The sequence below is a fragment of the Acomys minous genome (genome assembly GCF_964271855.1).
Source record: "Acomys minous genome assembly, chromosome: 18".
Taxonomy (NCBI): domain Eukaryota; kingdom Metazoa; phylum Chordata; class Mammalia; order Rodentia; family Muridae; genus Acomys; species Acomys minous.
This window is the reverse complement of record NC_140501.1, coordinates 42,804,382-42,824,310: the sequence shown is the minus strand read 5'-3', so window position 1 is coordinate 42,824,310 and position 19,929 is coordinate 42,804,382. Positions and strand designations below refer to the sequence as shown.

The 19,929-nt window shown below is 40.6% G+C and overlaps 2 protein-coding genes across 5 annotated transcripts in view; one reads left to right on the top strand and one right to left on the bottom strand.

Moving 5' to 3' along the window:
- Positions 1 to 19,929, top strand: part of CCDC122 (coiled-coil domain containing 122) — an 82,307-nt gene that overhangs the window by 15,456 nt on the left and 46,922 nt on the right. For 2 of the 3 annotated variants that reach the window (XM_084767146.1, XM_084767148.1), the window contains exon 1: positions 12,327 to 12,450. The exons of the other annotated variant lie outside the window; for it this stretch is intronic. The gene's annotated coding sequence lies outside the window, so the exon portion shown is untranslated. Of the gene's footprint in view, positions 1 to 12,326; positions 12,451 to 19,929 lie in introns of those variants that run through there. 3 annotated transcript variants of the gene reach the window in all.
- Positions 335 to 12,367, bottom strand: LACC1 (laccase domain containing 1). 2 transcript variants are annotated; one of them, XM_084767145.1, is made up of 7 exons: positions 12,242 to 12,367; positions 10,307 to 10,915; positions 9,460 to 9,638; positions 8,574 to 8,739; positions 5,335 to 5,560; positions 4,098 to 4,258; positions 335 to 473 (listed from the first exon to the last, which is right to left on the bottom strand). In XM_084767145.1, the coding sequence occupies exons 2-6, from the start codon at positions 10,866 to 10,868 to the stop codon at positions 4,099 to 4,101; spliced, it is 1,293 nt and encodes a 430-aa protein (XP_084623271.1). In that variant the 5' UTR covers positions 10,869 to 10,915; positions 12,242 to 12,367; the 3' UTR covers positions 335 to 473; position 4,098. The 2 variants fall into 2 exon arrangements, with proteins under 2 accessions (XP_084623271.1, XP_084623270.1); XM_084767144.1 differs by lacking the exon at positions 12,242 to 12,367 and adding an exon at positions 11,966 to 12,103.

Sequence of the window (19,929 nt, the reverse complement as noted above, 5' to 3'; positions counted from 1 at the left end):
TAAAAGGGGACAGGGAAAAGGAGCGGAAGAGGAGGAAGGAGCAGCAAAAGCATGCTGTTTGAAAATGCCGTAAGTATTTTATAGGGCAATTAAAAGTATATATTTAAAAGGAAATGTTTATCTCCCAAAGTGCATTTGCTTCAAATGGAAAGGTTGTCTTCATTTCGATTCACTGTGCTTCGCTCTCCTAAAAAAATGTTGGCATCTACCAAACACTGAACAGAACAGCCCTTGTCTTGATTTATAGATAAATACTGAGAACAAACTTTAGGAATTATACCGCATTGATTCTTTCAAGGGTTGTCATGAATTAAGCCAGGATCATTGGGCTTTGGGTAACAGAAAGTATATCCTGAAGATGAATTCTCTTCTGTAATCCTCTTGGTTTTATATAAATCAAGAAGCTAAAACTTTCTTTTGCAGTCAGTGTGGAAGGATGCAGGAAACATTTATGCAAAATTCCAGTCAGGAACCTGTAAAACACATAGAAATAAAACATGAGCTCCTAACTAGTGTTCTTGGACTATCAAGGTAAGAATCATAAAGCACATTAAAATGTTTTTGTACATTAAAAACTAAAGACATTGTAAAGATTAAAAAAAAAAAAGTACCAATTGAGGTAAACTGCAGAAAAACACAGAGTATGTCTTGAGGGGTCGTTACGAAATGATTAGCATGAAATTGTTTTGCAGATGTAAACAACATTTAATGGGAGCACTGACACCTCCATTTCTGTTTTGCCAGCATCTGTTCTTGCTCTACAGTGGCAGAGCTGACTAGATGAGAGAGATACTGCTTGCTCTGCACAACATAAAAGATTTATCGAGTCAAGGAGATGATGGGTAAAGTCTCTGGCCACCAACCTTAATGACCTGAGGTGGCTCTCTGCAAGCCACATAGTGGTGGAAGAGAGAACACTCATGCAAGGTTTTCCCCGCCTCCATACATGGACATACCCTGGGTATACATGAGTGAGTGCCCCCACACATGGACACATACGCACACACACACACATACATACAAACACTCTTACTATAAAATATAATTTTAAAAAGACTTACTATAAAGATGGTGCTTTCTCAGAAAGTTTGGAATAGCTCTACCTCAAAACCCAGCTATTCTGGGTATATACCTGAAAAATGCTCCATCATACAAGTAGGACACTTGCTCAACTATGTTGATAGCAACGTTATTCATAATACCCAGAATCTAGAAACAACCTAGATGTCTCTCAACTGAAGAATGGATGAAAAACAACAACAACTGTGGTACGTTTACACAATGGGATGCTACTCAACTACTAAAAACAAGGAAATCTTGAAATTTGCAGGCAAATGGATGGAACTAGAAACGATCATCCCGAGTGAGGGACCTGGGGCCCAGAAAGATACACATGACAGGAGCCTAGCTGAGTTGTCCTCCGAAAGGCTCCACCCAGCAGTGTTTCAAGACAAACACTGAGACTCACAGGCAAACATTGGGCAAAGCGTAGTGAGTCTTGTGGGAAAGTGGGAGGAAGGAGAAAAGGACCTGGAGGTGACAGCAGCTCCACAAAAAGACTACAGAGTCACTAACCAGGGCCAAGAGGGACCTGTGAGTCTGAAGCGCCAGTCAAGGACCATGCATGGACTGGACCTACGGCCCCTACACAGATGTAGCCAATGGGCTGCTAAGACTTCATGTGGGTCCTCTGGTAAGGGGGGCGGGGGCTGGCCCTGACATGGACTCTGTTCCCAGTTTTTTGGCCACTTCTCTCTGGCAGGACTGCCTTGCCAGGCCACAGGCAGTTAGACACAGACACACTCAGTCCTGATACAACTTGATGAGCTGGGGTAGATGGGAAGGGGGCTCCCCTTTTCTGAGGAATACGGAAGGTGGGAGGGGGAGACAGAGGAAGGGTGGGACTGGGAGGCAAAGAGGGTGGGGCTATGAGCAAGATGCAATGTGAATAAATTTTTAAAAAGAGAAAAATTCCAACTTTACCATATATGGCAAAAGTTAGTTTGTATACTGAAAAGTTAGTTTATATATTTGTAACTTCTTATTCTATAATTTAGAATCTTTATGTAAAAGTTTGTATTATATTTTTTATTATTTAAGACTATTTAAAATACATTCTGATCATATTATTCCCCTCCCTCAAGTCCTTCCAGATACTTCTCGCCTCCATATCCACCAAAATTTAAGTTCTTTCTCATAAAAGAAACAAAAAAACTCATACAACAAAACCCCCCAAATACAAGAAAACAAAATAAAACCACATCAAAATAAAAGGAAAAAACAAATACCCAAAATATTTTAACCAAATAAAAGCACCCATAAGTGCACATACACACACACACACACACACACACACACACACACACACACACACACACACACACACACCTATGAAGTCCAATTATATGCCTGTTAATTACTGAACATGAGGCCTGTCCTGGAATAATTGATTTACTCAGTGTCACTTCATTGGAGAAAACTGACTTTCCCTCTCCCAGCAGGTATAAGAGACAGTTCAGTGGAAAACCTGGTATCTAAGTTTTCATTCATTTATTCATTCATTTGTTCATTCATTCTTAAAAATATAATAAAATAAAATATAATGAGACAAAACAAAAACTATCATATCAAAGTTAGGTAAGACAGACCATTAGAAAGAAAAGAGCCCAAGAGAGGACACAAGAGTCCAAGACCCACTCGCTCGTACACTCAGGAATCCCCGAAAAACACTTAACTGGAAGCCATTATATATGTGCAGAAGACCTGGCTCAGGCCTGCACAGGCCCTGTGCGTGCTGCTTTCGTCTCTGTGAATTCGCATGAGTTTTGCCCATGTTGATTTAGAGGCCCCTGTTTTCTCGGTGTCCTCCATTCCCTCCGGCTCTTACACTCTTTCTGCCTCCTCTTCCCTGGGGTCCCCTGAGCTCTGAGGGGAGGGTTTTGGTGGAGACATCCAACTTAGGGCTGACAGTCCCAAGTTCTCTCACTCTGTGTAATGTCTGGCTGGGGGTCTCTATATCTGTTCCCATCTGCTGCAGGAGGAAGCTTCTCTGATGATAGATGAACAAGGCACTAAGTCTATGAGGATAGCCAAATATCACTAGGTGTTGTCATTTTATCACTCCCCCCCCCCCATTTTAGACAGGTATTATTGGTTTTACCCTAGGTCCTTGGGCTATCTAGTCTCAGGTTCTTGGTCACCCAAGCAGTGTCAGGTATTGATTCCATCTTGGGGAGTAGGCCTCAAGTCAAATCAATGACTGACTGATTATTCCTCAAGCTCCGTGCCACCACTGCACTAGCCTCTCTTGCGGGCAGTATACACCACTGTAGAGACAGTTTTTGCAGCTGTCTTGGTGTTTATGTTTCTTTTTGAGAGCATGCAGAGTACGTTCTTGTACCAACGATACTGGAACACAGGGGTGAAGGCTCTCTCTATGTAAGGACTGGCTTGACATCTCCACTCTTAATGAGCTGTGTGGGCGTTGTCCTCAACAGTTGGGCCTTGCGGTCAGCTTGTGGAGAACAATCTAAAGTTTGGCAATGGCTTGGGTTGTTTGGAGATTCCTGTGGGGCCCCCTTTGGCTAGCAAGCCAATTAGATGGACCCCAAATCCGAGTACTGGAAGCTTCAGTTAGTGACGTTAGCGACAAGAGATGGCCATTGGGACTCTGCTCTCCCACTATTTGGTGATTTCATTTAGATGGCCTTCGTATATGTACATGTTTTATTGTTTCTACTGTACTAGGTTTCCATAGTGCTTCTCAAATGCCTCATTTTAGTTGCCTCTTCCTGTGTTCTCTGCCACAACCCTCTCTCCTTTCCCCCTCCCCACCTGATCCTCACATTCCAGCCTGGCCTATAAAGCACAGTTCCAGGACAGCCACAGCTACACAGGGAACTCCTGTCTCTAGACCCCAAACAACAAACAAACAAATACAATTAAGACTTGGCTATTCGTATAGGGAGGAAGGAATATTTCTACATTACTTTTTCAATGAAGGCAGGGAAAGGCTGAAAGGACGAGAGAGGGAAGGGAGTGGGGAGGGGACAAGGAAAGAGACTGAAGAGGGAGAAACTACGGAGGAGGCTGCCTACCTCATTCTCTAATGGATATGAAGCCAATCTGTGTACCGAAGTTGAGGCCATCACGGACGTGAGAGAAAAACTTGTCCGGATGACAGGATGTGCAGAGGTCAAGATCTTCCTTCTGGTCTTGAATATTCTGTGGAAGAATTCCTCCTTGTTCTAGAAGAATCCTTAGAATAAAGATTTTTCAAAAGATAGCAGGAATTTATTTTACTGCTAGTGAGAGCAACATGAAAAAGGTATTTGTACTTGTGTGGACGCATTCCAGGGAAGACCTCAGCACAGAGGACGTGGCTATTTTCCCTGTACAGCAGGGGCTACTCAGGAACCAGTAGCTTTGGTCACCAAAGCTCTGATATGAGCTGCACAGTGTTCCACACTGCCCTGCACATATGTGCTGGCTCTGGGATAGTGTGAGGAAAATTAAATGCTTGTTTGAGAAGAAACTTAACAAGTTACAGAGCACCTGTGTCCAAAACTCATTCGGTTCAGACGCGGTGTACCTTAGAGTCATCTAATCTTCCCACCTTTCTTTTCCTATTTCCTTTTCACAGAAAACTTTCTTCATAAAAATTCTGATACAAAATATGAATAAAAATTAGTGATACTTATATCACAAGACACATTTAGGAATCAACTTCAATTTACTGAATCCTTTCTACTCATGTGATAATGACGTAGGGTTATGGGTATGGTTTTGCTGACTAGCACGGGAACATAAATCAATTCAGACATCTGTTTCCTTCTGTACAAATGGCATTTTAAAACAGAGATTAAAAAGCCAGTTCACATATTCAAAAAGTATAGGACCACAAACACTTATAAGTAGTTGCATATTTATGCTACCTAATATTTTACAAGAAATGTTTTCTAGTTAGTTAGACAAGAGAATACTTTCAACTTTCTTACAGTTTCTATGTCTTAGGAAAATTAACCTAAACAATAGCTATGAAGTAAAATACCTATCAGCCTTTCTACACAAAGTTTACGTAGTTTTCTGTAGAGATCAACTTGAAATTTCCTTAGAATCCAATGAACTGTAACAGTCATGAAACTATCTGCGATAAAAACACAGAATAGATGCCTCATTTAAAATGGGCTTTTCCATGTGTGCGGGTGTCAGGTCCTTAAATATTTGTTCCTGAATTATCTGGGGAGAGTTGTTGGCTGTTCTCTAAAGTAATTTTCAGCTCAGAAACAATAAGCAATAATCAAACTTTCAGCACCAGGTTGAAATCAAACCCACCTGGTGGCTTTTCGGATGTCAACAAAGGGATTCAGTGAATCAAGCTGTCGTACACACGAAGCATGCAGGTTATGAAATGAGAGTGCTGACTCTTTGGGAAGAGTGAAGCAGCAAGGTCCAACTGAAGGGCCCAGAGCAACAACAATGTCTTCCAACTTGCAGCCGTATTCTGCTTTCATAGCATTCACAGTAGCCATAGCTACACCCAACAAAGTACCTTTCCAGCCTGGTAAATGGGAGGACAGGAGGACAAGAGAAGTTGAAAATAAAGAATCTCTGATGGGATCGAAGACCAGATAGTTTAGTTTTACAATGATGCTTAGTTGTTTAGGTGTTAAGATGTTTTTAGGTCTAGATAGATGTTTTAAGTTGATAATGACGAGATATGATAGATATTGATTTACGTTCAGAATTTTAGACTCACCAAGATAGGAAAGATGTTTTCTTCAAGGCTGTCAAATACAAATAGCCAAAACACCATGAATGTTATATATATATATATATATATATATATATATATATATATATATATGTATCTCCTGATTGTTTTGTGGTTCTTCTTGCTGTAGGTAGTTTATTATATGTATAATAATATAAATGTATATATAAAATATTTAATAAAAATTGTAAAAAAAAAAAAAAGAAAACAGAATTACAGCTGCTTTTTCAGGAAAAATTAACAGCTGTGATTTAAATGTTCAAAACCCAGGTGTAATAGATGAACCACAAAAATAATGACTCCACTACAGTACCAGCTTTAACATTAGATGCTGTATACAAAGCACCTTACAGAACCGACAGTTGATGGACGTTTCTTTGGAAAAGTGGTACCGATGTTTAGTTTCCATAGGAATAATGTGCTTTCAGTCTTTTCCCTCTCTTTTCTATTGACAAGGGTGATGAAATACATAAAATATAACATTTAAACACTTAAATCCCGGAACTCAGTGTTAACATTTACAATGTTCAATTTATAGAATTCTTCCATCTTGCAAATTTGAAACCATAGTCACCAACAGACACTTCTCATTTCTCCCTTCCTACAAATTTGTGTTGTTGTTTATGAATTTGCTTATTCTACATACTTTATGTGAAGGGTATCGTATTGAATTTGTCTGTCTGTGACTGGCTTCTTGCACGAGGCATGAAATCTAGAAGGTTCATCTGAGTTGCGGCATGTGTCAGAATTTATTGCCTTTTTAAGACAGAATATTGTATCTGTCGGTGACTTTAGATAAACTTTACATCGTAATGATACCGTCTTCCACTGCACACACAGGGGACTTCAAGCTATCTGATGCTTCTTTAACTCGTCTTAGTAATGTTTTTAGAGTCTTGTTGCCACTCCACTTTTCACATTAAAACTAATCTTTCCCAACTCACAGCCGCTTTTCTCAGATCTTCTAACTCTTTATTTTCTTTGGATTTCATAGTGAGTTCTAAGACTAAAGCGCTTCCTTCATTTCTGCTTCCATTTAGTGTCCTACATTAAAGCCTAAAAGCATTACGTTTCCCCTTCATTCCTTAAATCTGAGTCAAGTTCAGCTGACTTATTTAGCCACTAAAGAGCTCCCTGGCTCCTTTGTTCATCACTCTATATAGGTATCCTTATAAAACTGAACACCTGGGTACAGAGATCCACTTCCTCAGATAAAAGAAAGAGATGGTAGAAGTAATAACTATTTAAATAATAGAGACTATGTCCACTGGTAACTCATTGAATATATAATTGTAGAGAGAGAGAGCCAAAATGAAATACTAAGTTCTTAAGTTGGTAGATACGATCTCAATAACAAAAACAGGGAAGTTATGTGGTAGAAAAGGATTTAGGAAAAACACATTGCATTTTTAACATGATGAATCTGAGACACCTTTGAAAATGTAGATAGTAATTTTCATAAGAACACCACTTAGTACAGATATTTTGAAGACTGTCAATACTTTTCGACACACACACAAAGACATCTTTGTTCCTCAGAAACCTTCCTTTATCTTCTTACTATCACAAACATAGTCACATATGCACATCTAGTTTAAAATATTTTATTAAATTATTCTCATAGAAGGAGTTCAGACTAGCTGATATTCAGTAAGTATATAATGCTTTCAACTGTATAGTATTTCATGGGTAATTTAGTAATGATTTGAAGTTCACATTTACTCCTTCATTTTGACGAAGTCTTAGATATTTTCAGAATAAATGTTTCAAAACCTAAGAAGTAAATTTCCTTTGAATTCAGATTCAAATTTTAAAATGTCTTTGACTATGTCATAAAGTGAACTTGACCCCTCATCCAATTCTGTTACCTTAGCTAGGTCAAAAGAAATTTACTTGATTCTTTATTGTTGGAACAGCAAAAGAGCATTTACAAGTAAGATGAAATTCAGAAGATCATGTCTCATTTTACATAGGAGAATAAACACTGGATAATCTAAATATTGTTTTTAAATTCCTTCAGAAAAGAAATTCTAAAAGTTTGACACAGAATACCATCTAAAAATGCCTTTATATTATCTTTAGCTGATAGTCACAATTTAATATAGTTATTTAAACTAAATGTGGCTTTCCACTCATGGATGGAGACAAGCATGTTGTGTGTGTGTGTGTGTGTGTGTGTGTGTGTGTGTGTGCGTGTATGTGTGTTGTGTGCATGTGTGTGTGAGAGTGTGTGTGTGTATGAGAGTGTGGGTATGTATGTGAGAGTGTGTGTATATGTGAGTGTGTGTATGTGTGTGAGTATGTGCGTGTGTGTTTTGTTGTTTTGATCTTACTGCCTTTCTCTGTGAACCCCTTTCTATAACATCCTAACAGTCTGGTGCCCAGACTTCAAGGATTCCCAGCCAGAGGCAGCCTCACCCTAGAGTGTTTGGAAAAAGCATGGAAAGTTGTTCTTCAATTACTACAAAGACTGTGGTTCTTATGCACATTAAAAAAAAAACTTCAAGGACTAAAGACAATTTAATTTGTCCTGCAGGATTATCTTGCCCCTGACAGCCTTAAACACACAGATTCCTGACTATTGCATCTCCAGACACTACCTACTTAGGGAACTCTACTCTGATGCATCTAATTTGACTTGTCTATTCCTTACATCTGTTTCTATAGTAAAAGTATGCAGGCCTCACCCTACTACAAAGCAATGCAATTAACAGCTTTTTATGCCCATCAGGAAAACAATTACAAATCACCCTGTACTGCAAATTAACACAGTCTTACATAATCGATTAAATGCACCTACCGGAGTGAGCAACCCCACATGCTTTTTTCACAGGATCTGCAAAGACTATCGGTATGCAGTCAGCGCCCAGAGCTGTGACTGTGACTCCTTTCTGATTTGTGATTATTCCATCATAAGATTCAGGCTCCTTTTTACCCATAACCCACACTTCATTGGCGTGGTCAGTCTAGCATGAAACACAGGACAAAAATGTTTTGAAAATGAAACTTCTTATATGTGAACTTTTCTAAAAGTACCAGGTACAAAATTAGGTAACTGTGGTATGACTATCCACGTCTATAAATGGTCAAGCACCAAATATCACTCTCTGCAAATGTTGTTCATAGGAAAGTAAACTCTTAAGTTGTGAGCATCCCAGTCAGAGCTAAGTAAATCTTTGAGCACTTCTCACAACGGGCAAGTTTCACTTTCTATATAGAAATGTGAAAGTACCAAATGAGTCATCTTTTCTCCCTTTTATTAGACTCAAGCAAATCTAGAATTCTTGTATAACAGATTTTTCTCCTCATTTAGACCCTAGTTCTCCTTGGTCTTCACTTAAAAAATTATGGCCCAACTTTTTTTCTGGTCATTCAGGGACATTTTTTTTTATATTGAAAGGGCAGTAGTAGTTTTATACTCTATCAAAAGTAACTAAACTTCTAGATTTGAGAGTTGTTCGAGATGAAATACATACTTACACAGATATGTGTGTGAGCACACACACATATGAATATTTTATGTTTAGGCTATAATGTAAATAAAGTAGAGAAAACTAATTGCATCGTTATTCTATGTTAGACGAAGCACCAGAAGCAAAAATTAAATCGCTTGAAAGATTATATAAATACACTGACAGTGAAAATGCCGATATTTTGGAAGACTGAAATATACAAAGTAAATTTACCTTTATTCGGTAAAACTTCTCTGCATTAAATCCTGCAGCATCAGCCAACCTACGTAGATTTTCTTGAACAACTACTTTGGGATCCCTCCGTTTGGAACTACTGAAAAGATTGAGCGAGCTGAGAGTTGGTATATAAGATATGCCACCTGTCCTTGTGGTAAATCCATGTATGAAGATGTCTGTTGAGGAGAAGTGGTAAAGAGTCAAAAGGTGTTCAACAAAGGACTGAGCAGCATAGAAAAGACAGTCTCCCCACCAGACTCTCCCTGGTCACTCCAATCTGCAACTATTCATCTGCTTTGGAATTCTGGCAAGACTTTGTACCTCCATGTGTTGTTCCACACTGCTGTTTGTTTATCTTCCCTAGGGGATTGCTGCTCTTTGAAGGGTACTTTGGTTTCATCTGTTATACGTAACATATAGCTCACGAGAAATACTACTTATCCAAGGAAGATTATTTGAAATTTTACTCCTGCCAAAATGCCCAAAGGGTTGAGGTTTTAGCATTTTTACATCAAAGATTTTCCAGGCTAGAAAAATCCTGGTGTCTAATTTGGGTTGTTGTTGTTGTTGTTGTTGTTTTGGTTGGTTGTTTTGCTTAAGGAGGTTTGGGAGATTCGCTTAGAGCTAAATTTGCACAGAGCAAATTTGCTTCTTAGGGGTATCGCTGATGAAGTCATCCCTTGAGGCCACTGACCCACAAGTCATAAACCACCCCCCTCCCCCCATGTTGCAAAAGATCAGCAGTCCACAAGAGTCAACAGAAAGGGAAAAAAAAAAAAAAGGAAGTGAGCAACTTCTGAGGAAAGTCTGGGTTTTCACAAAGCACAGAGGGTGTTGAAGGTACCTGGGATCAAGGACGATGTGATGACAGTCAAGCCCCCTTTCAGAGGAGGCAGGCTTCTCAAGTATGTCTCTATTTCACTCCGGATGTCTTCTACTTCCTTAGTTGTGGTCACACTTAATTCAGTGGGCGGTTTCAAAAGGTTATCCCTCCAAGCTACCTCTAAGTCTTCAAACTCAAAATCATACACCTCCGTGAAGAGCTGACCAATAAACGCCTTCAGTAATGTTTTCCTGTGCTCAGGTACAATCACCTTAACACGGCTCAGATTTTTTTCATCAATTTTTTGCTTAATTGAATACAAAGCGGCAGCCATGCTGGCGTTGCTAACAGTTTCAAATTCTCCCATGAGAGGTGAAAATCCATTTCCTGTTTCCAATCCACAGAGACCACATTCACCATCCCCTTCCTTGGTGGCATTACTGCAACATATAACGCAGCAGAGCTTGGCCTTAGGATCGTGGTGGGAGTGAATGCCATTCAGTGTCTTCAGTAAGGTCTGATGGCAGTTTTTCTCAGAGTTCAACTGTAAACCAGAGAGATCAATCAGGACTGCTTCTGCCATCCTTCAATCAGCAAATCTTTTCAAAGAAGATTTTTATGCCGAGTCAGCTGTAAAGAAAAATTATGATAAATAATAATAAATTGGACCAGTCTTCTTATAGGTACAACAGAAATCTGTGGTGGACAAAAATAAAAAGAAAAGAAAAGAAAAAGAAAAAGAAAAAAAAAAAGGAAGTAATTGCATCAGTAACAAAGGTAATCAAAATAAATCTAGAGACCAGGCCAGAAAAGCCAGTGCACGATAAATAAAGCATAGCCATCTTTTTACCTTGTGAAAAACTGAGTATATTTTGCTAGAGCAGCAAGTGTGCTTTGTTTTCATTGTAGTAGATTTTAAGTACAAAAGTACTTGTTGACTGGGGTCAAGCCCTGCTTTTCATTTCTAGGATGTCAACTCTATCTGATATATTATTATTCCTGTCCTGTGTTAGATTAGAGCACATTTCACCTGAAATATTGAGGCCTCCCCTTTAGGATGCTAAGTTGAGCAGCATCAGCAAATTTCATTTGGGAGTTAGGGGCAGGGTTTCTCCGTGTAGCCTTGGCTGTCCTGGAACCAGCTCTGTAGACCAGGCTGGCTTGGAACCCACAGAGATCCATTCACCTGCCTCTGCCTCCCAAGGGCTGGGATTAAAGGCGTCCACCACGAAGGCGAATCTCATTTTTTAAGATAAAAGCTGAACCATAGGACAGGCTGCCCCCAACATGCACACAGTACTCCACACTCGGATACTTAGACTATGTAGGATCGTGACAAAAAGCCACTGCAACACGGATCAGGGGCAATTTCTGTACACTGGCAGATTCTGTGTCTTACTATCCTCTTGCCAGTGCTCCCAGTCCCGGCTGGGGCACCCCCCCTGCTGATCCCATGACCCTGGATTCCTGGCGACCCCCACCCCGGCTGACCCCTCACCCCTGAGACTGCCTACGCCAGCCCTACCCTCCGCCCCCAGGGCACGGGAGCTTTCATTCTTTCTTTCTACAGCTGTACAGGGCTGCGACCCCAGAGAAGCAGGTGACAACTGCTCAGCTTGCCTCGGTCCCCACGCGGTCCGGTCTGCCCCTCCGCCTCCCTGGATCGGCAGACAGACTCACCGCGGTGCTTCCTCCGCGGCCGCCAGCTGGGGTGTGAGCTGCGGCCTCCGGGAACGAACCCCAACCCCAGAGTCGTCTGGAGTCGCCCTCACTCCCGCCAACCCTCCCTCCCCACTGCGTTCCCCGCCTCGGGGCGGCCTGGGTTCCCGAGGGCCTTCGCTAGGACTCGGGTGTTCCCGCCGCGGCCGCGGGGCGGCGCCCGGGAGACGCAGGGCCGAGCCCCTTGAGGGGGATTCCCGCGCGGCTCAGCAGTTCCGGGTCTGCGCCCGCACTCACTGGAGAGGCTGGGGAGGCCGCCTGAGGCGGGGAGCTGAGGCGACGAGGACCCCGGCGGGCGGGCGCGCCCCGTGAGGACATCAGTCGGAACGGAAGAAGAGAAGTGTCCTTGCTGGTGTCCCCCGGTGGCTCTAGAAGCATCTGCTGACCCAAGCAGTGTGGTCAGCCTGTCACGCGTTAGCCTTTAGCGCCCTCTTATAGGGGCTCAAGTAAGGGGACTCTAGGGACATTTGTGGGGGAGTGGTTTGATCTTTTTTACTTTTAGTTTAGTTTCTTTCTCTTCCTTCCTTCCTTCCTTTCTTTCTTTCTTTCTTTCTTTCTTTCTTTCTTTCGTTTTTTGAAACAGGGTTTCTCTGTGTAGCCTTGGTCTGTCTTTCTTTTTTAAAAAAGTTTACAGTTAGTTGGTTCTCATGCCCCGCTCCCCCCTGCTGATTCTTTGCTTTCCTTTGTACCCAACACCCTTGACTGCCCTTTCACGTGTGTTGACAACACAGATTTCTCAGAAAGCTCCTTGAAAAAAAAACACATGCCCCTTAATAGGACAGAATGCATTCATTCTTAGGGTGGCAATCCGATAACCATTAGGGATCCTTTATCCTCCGAGGGTTTAATATTATTTATTTATAAACAACAATATGAAAATCAAGTACCGTTTTAAGTGGAAAAATAGCCAACCTTGAGACTATGAGAGAATGTCTATTTTCTGTAGGCTGGGCTATGGAGGAAAGAGAGGAGGGCCCTTTGTTTTCCTCGGTGTTCAGGTGAGCGCTGAAGAGGTTTGGAAGAGTGCTTGTAAGTGTGCACCAACCTCAACTTGACTAGAGGCCAAGGAAACTAGCACACATGGAACCTACTCCAGTATATGCAAGCACTTTGCGGGTGGGAGGCGGTGCGTAAATTGGACACTTGTAGGAAGCCTGCGTGGTAAGCAAAACACATCTGGTCAGACATAACATGCCTCGGCGTAAAGTTCTTTTATGTTAAGCAAAATGGGATTTTTTTTTTTTAACTTACAAAGCAAGCTTAGAACATTTTCCCTGGTTTTCATGCACAATAGTGAGAGTTCAGATTCTTTCAGGCAATAGCACTGGCAGTAACAAGCAAAACTTTGAAAATAGCGACGTTGTTAGGGAAGTTGTTAGGCTGTGCTTGCATACCGTCTCCTTCACAGCTGATCTGCCCGAGCCTCATTTCTCAACACTTTCGCCCCCATCTCTTACTACTGCAGATCTTCTAAGCCTGGTTGCATACCCAAACAAGCAGAACTTGACGATAGTAATTTAGGTGCCCCACAACCCATTCGTGTTTTGACTCAGACAGAGTTTATAGGAGTCAGGCCTGGGCATGCTTTGTTCTGCTTTTCTGTTGTTGTTGTTTGTTTGTTTCCATCTTACAGATGAGTCAGATGCATAATTCATTTTAGAAAAAAAAAAAAAAGGAAACTGCCGTATTCTGCAGCCATCCAAGTAAAGTAAAGGCTGTTCTTTCATAGGCCACATGATTATATTCTTTTCATTTGCTGTCTGTTGTACTTTGAACACACTTCTGTGAGCTTAATACTCTTCAAGCTTAAACATAACCTTCCTGGAGGTCTGGTGGCTTCATTGCACAGAAGAACTTCTTAGGTATTTTCATATACAACAAGCCTTCTTGTAAGCCAAGCAATACATTGAAAAGGCAGGCTAAACACTAAATTGTACAGTTTATAAGAATGAAAATTTTACAGGTGATGCAAACCTGTAAATCTGTGTAATGCTTTAAAAAAGAAAACAAAGCTAAACCAGAAAACTGAAAAGGAGTGTAGCATAATATTGTAAACTTAATCTAGCTGCTTGCTCATTTGTCAATCAAGTGAGAAAGTCCAGAGCCCTTTTGCACATGGTCAACTTATTTTTCTGCATGACATCTCTTGCATAAAGCACACAGCTACCCCTAAACATAAAAAGATTCCCTAACATTTTGTTTCCTCAAGAGGAAACTAATCTAAAATCACCTCGGAAGCAATCTGAATGCAAGCGTATCTTTAAAATCCTTTATAGTTATCTTGCACCCTCTACTATATCTTTGGAAATTATTAAACAGACTACAGAGGAAAACAACTTTATTTCTATACCGTATAATTGTTTTGCATAACATTTAATCGAGTTATGCAGGTATAGTATCAAGCCCAGCTGGCATGAACAGGGTTGAGAGCAGATGATTTATGGTGTGGTTGGTTGTGCAGTTTATCTGGCAGAACAGAAGGAGGCCTGCTCACCTGATCGCTTCCTAACCATGATCGTCAGGCACGGCTCTGGGAGTTAACCACCAAGGCTTTACAAGGGAGTAGGAAAAGTGAGTTGCTTAGACTCCAAGTGTAGATAGGGTAAGAGCATGCACTCCAGCTCTCTATTTTCATTATTTGGCTGTGTGGCATAGAGACAGCATTTTGGGGCTTGACTGCTAAGGAAAACTCATGGGAACTCCCTATATATCCTCACTCTCTGTTATAAGTCCTATGAGATGGGCAGACACTTAAAGGCTGTCATCGGTTTTAAAAATTTGTATTACCTTTATTTTGTGGATCTTTGTGCATGTTTGCATGTGTGTACATGCATATGTGTGTGTGAGCTTATGCATGTGGAGGTCAGATGACAACTTTCTTGAGTCTGTTCTCTTCTCCACTGTGTGAATCTCAGGGACTGAACTCTGGCTATTAAGGTTCACTGCAAGCATCTTATGAATAGAACAGCAATGAACAAGGATGAGCAAGTATTTGTGTAGCAGGATATAGAGTCCTTTGGTTAATATGCCCAAGAGTGGCAGAGCTGGGTATTGAAGCAGATTAATTTCCAGAATCCTGAGGAAGTCACACTGATTTCCATGGTGGCCGTACAAGTTTGCACTCCCACCAGCAATGAATAAGCATCCCTTTTCCCCACATCCTCCCAGCATGAGATGTCATTTGGTTTATTGATCTTGGCCATTCTGACTGGTCTAAGACGAAATCGCAAAGCAGTTTTAATGCACATTTTCCTGATGGCTAAGGATGTTTAAGTGTTTCTTACCCTTTGCATTTTATCACCTGAGAAGTTTCTGATTACGTCTGTACCTCATTTTTTAATTGGGTTATTTGTTTTCTTAATGTTCAGTGTTTTACATCCTTTTCTTCCTGCTGTCTGTGAGTCTAGATGTAGAACTCTCAGCTTCCTCTCTAGCACTATGTCTGCCTGTGGGCTGCCACGCTTCCCGGCCACATGATGATAATGGACTAATCCTCTGAACTGTAAGCCAGACACGCTTCAGTATTTTCCTTATAAATTACCCACCATGGTCATGCTGTCTTTTCACAGCAATAGAAACACTGTACGAACGAGGTCGGTACCCAGCACTGGGGTATTGCTGTGATAGGCCTGGCCGTGTTTTTATTGGGAAGAATGTGGACTTTGGGACTTCCGATTAAGAAAGCAGTGGAATGCTTTAAGTGGGGCTTAATGGGGCGTACTAGTAGGAGCATGGAAGATGGTGTTGAGGGTAGTTTGAACTGTGGGGGTCTGGCTTCAGGGGTTTCAGAGGGGGAAAATATTAATATGTGGCCTAGAGATTGTTTTTGTGATATTTTGGTGAAGAATTTGGAAGAGTTGTGGATTAAGAGGGTTGGCAGAGGACATTTCCAAGCAACCTAGTGTTGACTGTATTGTGTGGCTTAGTGGCTAGTCTTATGCAGATCTGTACTGGAAAGGAGCAAGCTTACCAAGGAAAAAAACTACAGAATGAATAGTTAGAGGTGGAAAAAAGCACAGGAAGTATAAACAAAGTAAGGAAAAGCCTGATGCTAAATGGCCTACAGGGGGCGGTGACCTCAGAGCAAGACTCCACCCAGCTAAGCCCCCAATTTATAAAAAAGAATTAAAGAAAAGTGAAAAGAAAATAAAGAAAAGCTTAGGGCCAGGCACACCTTTAAGGCCAGCACTCAGTAAGGTTAGTGGAGGTTTGAGTGAAAATGGCCTCCATAGTCTCATACGGAGTGGAACTGTTAGGAGATGTGACCTTGTAGGAGGAAGTGTGTCGCTGAGGGATGGGCTTTGAGGTTTCAAATGCTCAAGGCAGGCCTAGTGCTACTCTCTCTTCCTGCTGCCTGTGGATCCAATGGGGAACTGTCAGTATCTTCAGCACCGTGTCTGCCTGCACGACGCCATGCTTCCCACCATGACAATGAATGAACTAAACCTCTGAACTGAAAGCCAGCCCCAATTAAATGTTTTCTTTAACAAGAGTTGCTGTGGCCATTGTGTCTCTTCATAGCAATAGAAACCCTAACTAAGACACTATGTTAGAGTTATCCCAAGATATTTTATTATGTTTTTTTTTTGGCAGATACTGTGAAAAGTACTATTTCCCTGATTTCTTTCTCAGTATGTTTGTCATTTATACATAGGGAGGTTCTGATTTATTTGTGTTAATTTTGTTTCCTGCTTACCATACTGAACATTTTTATGAGTTCTACAAATTTCCCGATGGATGTTGTAGGATGTGTGTGTGTGTGTGTGTGTGTGTGTGTGTAAAATTGTGTCTTCTACAAATGAAGATGCTTCTCCCTTTCCTATCTCTATCCCCTTGATCTCCTTCAATTGTTCTTCTCTTTAGTTAAGGCTTCAGGTGTTATATTAAGCAGGTAGGGAGAGAGTAGACACCCTTGTCTTGTTCCTAACTTTAGTGGAAATGTTTTAAATTTTTCTTCATTTAGGTTAATGTCGGCTGTAGGCTTTCTATAAATTGTCTTTATTATGTTTAGGGATGCCACTTATATCTCTGATTTCTCCCCAGAAAATTATCATGAAAGGGTGTTAGGTTTTTTTCCAAAGGCCTTTTCTGCATCTAATGAGATTATCATGCATTTTGTCTTTCAGTTTGTTCATATGGTAGGTTATCTTTATAGGTTAATGTATCTTGAACCATCCCTGCATTGTTGGGATAAACCCAATCATAACATATGCACCAACAAAATTATGGTAGATATGTTTTTTAAGTATTCTTGGATTCAGTTGGCAACTATATTATTGGCAATTTTTACATCTATGTCCATAAGATACATTGGTCTATAATTTTCTTTCTTTGTTGGTTCTTTATGTGGTTAAGCATCAGGGTAATAGTGGCCTTATAAAATAAATTAGGAAATGTTCATTTAGTTTCTATTTTGCAAAATAATTTGAGGAGTATTAGTGTTAATTCTGTGGAGATATGGTAGACTTCTGAGCTGGACCTTCCTTTATAGTCTTTTTGTTGTTGTTGGGAGACTTTTAATTACTCCTTTTATTTTGTTAGGGGATATGAGTCTGTTTAAACTCTTATTTTATCTTGATATAAGTGTGGTGTATATCAAAAAATTAATCTATTTCTTTCATAAAGTTGTTTTTATTTCCTCAGATGAGTTAAGAGCTGTATCCAAGCTTTACAAATACATGGCTTGTGCTGAGCCTAGATTGCTTTTAATCTAACTATCTCTAGGCCTAGGTCTGGAAGCTTCTTAGCCGCCATACAATCTAATTTTTTAGAAGCCCGGACTTGAAGGCTTCAGCTTCCAGCCACCATCTGCAAACCTGAGACTAGAATGTTTTCAGCCTTCAAGAATTACTGCTTTCTCACCCTTTCTAGTTCTTTCTGAATGCTGCTGGCTGGTTAAACTCAGCTATTCTGGTTCAAACTCCTCTCTAAGCTGACTGATTCAAGTTGGCTTCTCTCTGTTTCTCACTGAACTCCATGAACTGAACTACATGAACTCAACTGCACTCAACTGAACTGTGCTGAACTGTAATGTACTCCCAAACTTGACTGTGCTGTCTCACCACCACCACCACCACCACCACCACCACCACCACCACCACCATCACCACCACCACCACCACACCACCACCACCACCACCACCACCACCATCACCACCACCACCACCACACCACCACCATCACCACCACCACCACCACCATCACCACCACCACCACCATCACCACCACCACCACCACCACCACCACCACCACCACCATCACCACCACCACCACCATCACCACCACCACCACCACCACCACCACCACCACCATCACCACCATCACCACCACCACCACCACCACCACCTCTGCCGCCGCCACTCTTAAGTTGCTTCTCTTTCCTGTTTGTTCTTGTCAGAGTTGGGCATATCCTATCTCTGACTCATTCTGTCAAATCTTTTTCTAATTTGTCACTTTGTCTGATCCTCAATTAGATGTCATTTGTTTGGTATTAAAGGTGTGTACTAAATTCCAGCCAGGACTAAGGATGTATATTCCAGCCAGAGGGATTAAAGGTGTATACTAAAGGCATGTCTGTATTCCATCTGGATCACATAAACCTGGGACTGTAGATGTGATCCCTTGCTACAACAGCCATGTTGCTGGATTAAAATTTCTCTATACTTTTAGGTTTTCCAGTTTGGTATAGTACAGATTTTTAAGTGTATCCTTATGCTTTTCTTGCTTTCCTCGATGTTTGTTTTTTCTTTCATCTCTAATTTGGATCTTGTATCTATGTCTTTTACTTAGTTTGGTTAAGAGTTTTTCCAGTCTTACAGATTTTCTCAAAGATCCAACTTTTTGTTTCATTGATTCTTAGTCAATTTGTTATTGTTTGATTCTGTTTCATTGATTTCAACTCTGTTTGATTAATTCTTGCTATCTATCTATTCTTTTGGGGTGTTGTTTCCTCCTGCTTTTCTCTAGCACTTTGAGGTGTACTGGTAAATTAGTGATATGGGTCTCCTTAACTTTTTTGATATAAGCATTTAGGGCTATGATTTTGCCTCTTAGATCTGCCTTTATTGTGTCCCATGGGTTTGAGTGTGTAGGGTTTCCATTGGCATTCACTTCTAAAGAGCCTTTGATTTTATTTATTTATTTATTTATTATTTTATTTTGGTTTCTGTCTTGACCCAGTTTTTCATTCAGTAGTGAGTTAATTTCCATGAATTTGTATATTTTCTGTTGTTGAGATCCAGCTTAAAATCATTGTGGTTGGATAGAATGCAGAATGATATTTCAAATTTATTATATCTGTTGATACTAGCTTTGTATCCATGTACGTGATTAATTTTAGAGAAAGTTCCATGAACTGCTGTGAAGCAAGTATATTCTTGTATGTATAGTTGAAAAGTGCTGTAGTTGTCTGTTGGGCCTATTTGATTTTTACTTAATGCAAGCATTTTTCTGTTCAGTTCTTGTCTGGATGACCTGAGCTTTTCTGAGAGTAAGTTATTGAAGTCACTCACTATCACTGTGTGAAGGTGAATATGTGATTTTACTTGTGGTGGTGTTTCTTTTATGAATTTATTTGCCCTTGGGTTTGTTACATAAATTTCTAGAACTGTAATGTCCTTTTATGTATTTTTCCTTTGATGGTATATAGTATCCTTCCCTATCTCTTCTGATCAGTTTTGGCTTGAAGTCTATTTTGTCAGACATTAAAATGGCTACACCTGCTAGTTTTTTTTGGACCATTGATGTGGTATACCATCCTTTTATCCTAAGGTAATATCTGTCCTTGGTGACAAAGTGTTTCTTGACTACATCAGAAAGATCCTGTTTTCTAATCTAGTCAGTTGGTCTGTGACTTTTTATTGGGGAGTTCATAATATCAATATTGAGAATTATCAATGAGCTGTGTTTGTTTCCTTGTTATGATG

Coding starts and splice junctions, on each gene's coding strand:
- LACC1 (XM_084767145.1), bottom strand. CDS start 10,868: ATGGCAGAAGCAGTCCTGATTGATCTCTCTGGTTTACAGTTGAACTCT. Junction 9,639..10,306: donor CACATCGTCCTTGATCCCAG/GTACCTTCAACA, acceptor TCTCCTCAACAG/ACATCTTCATACATGGATTT. Junction 8,740..9,459: donor AGAAGTTTTACCGAATAAAG/GTAAATTTACTT, acceptor GTTTCATGCTAG/ACTGACCACGCCAATGAAGT.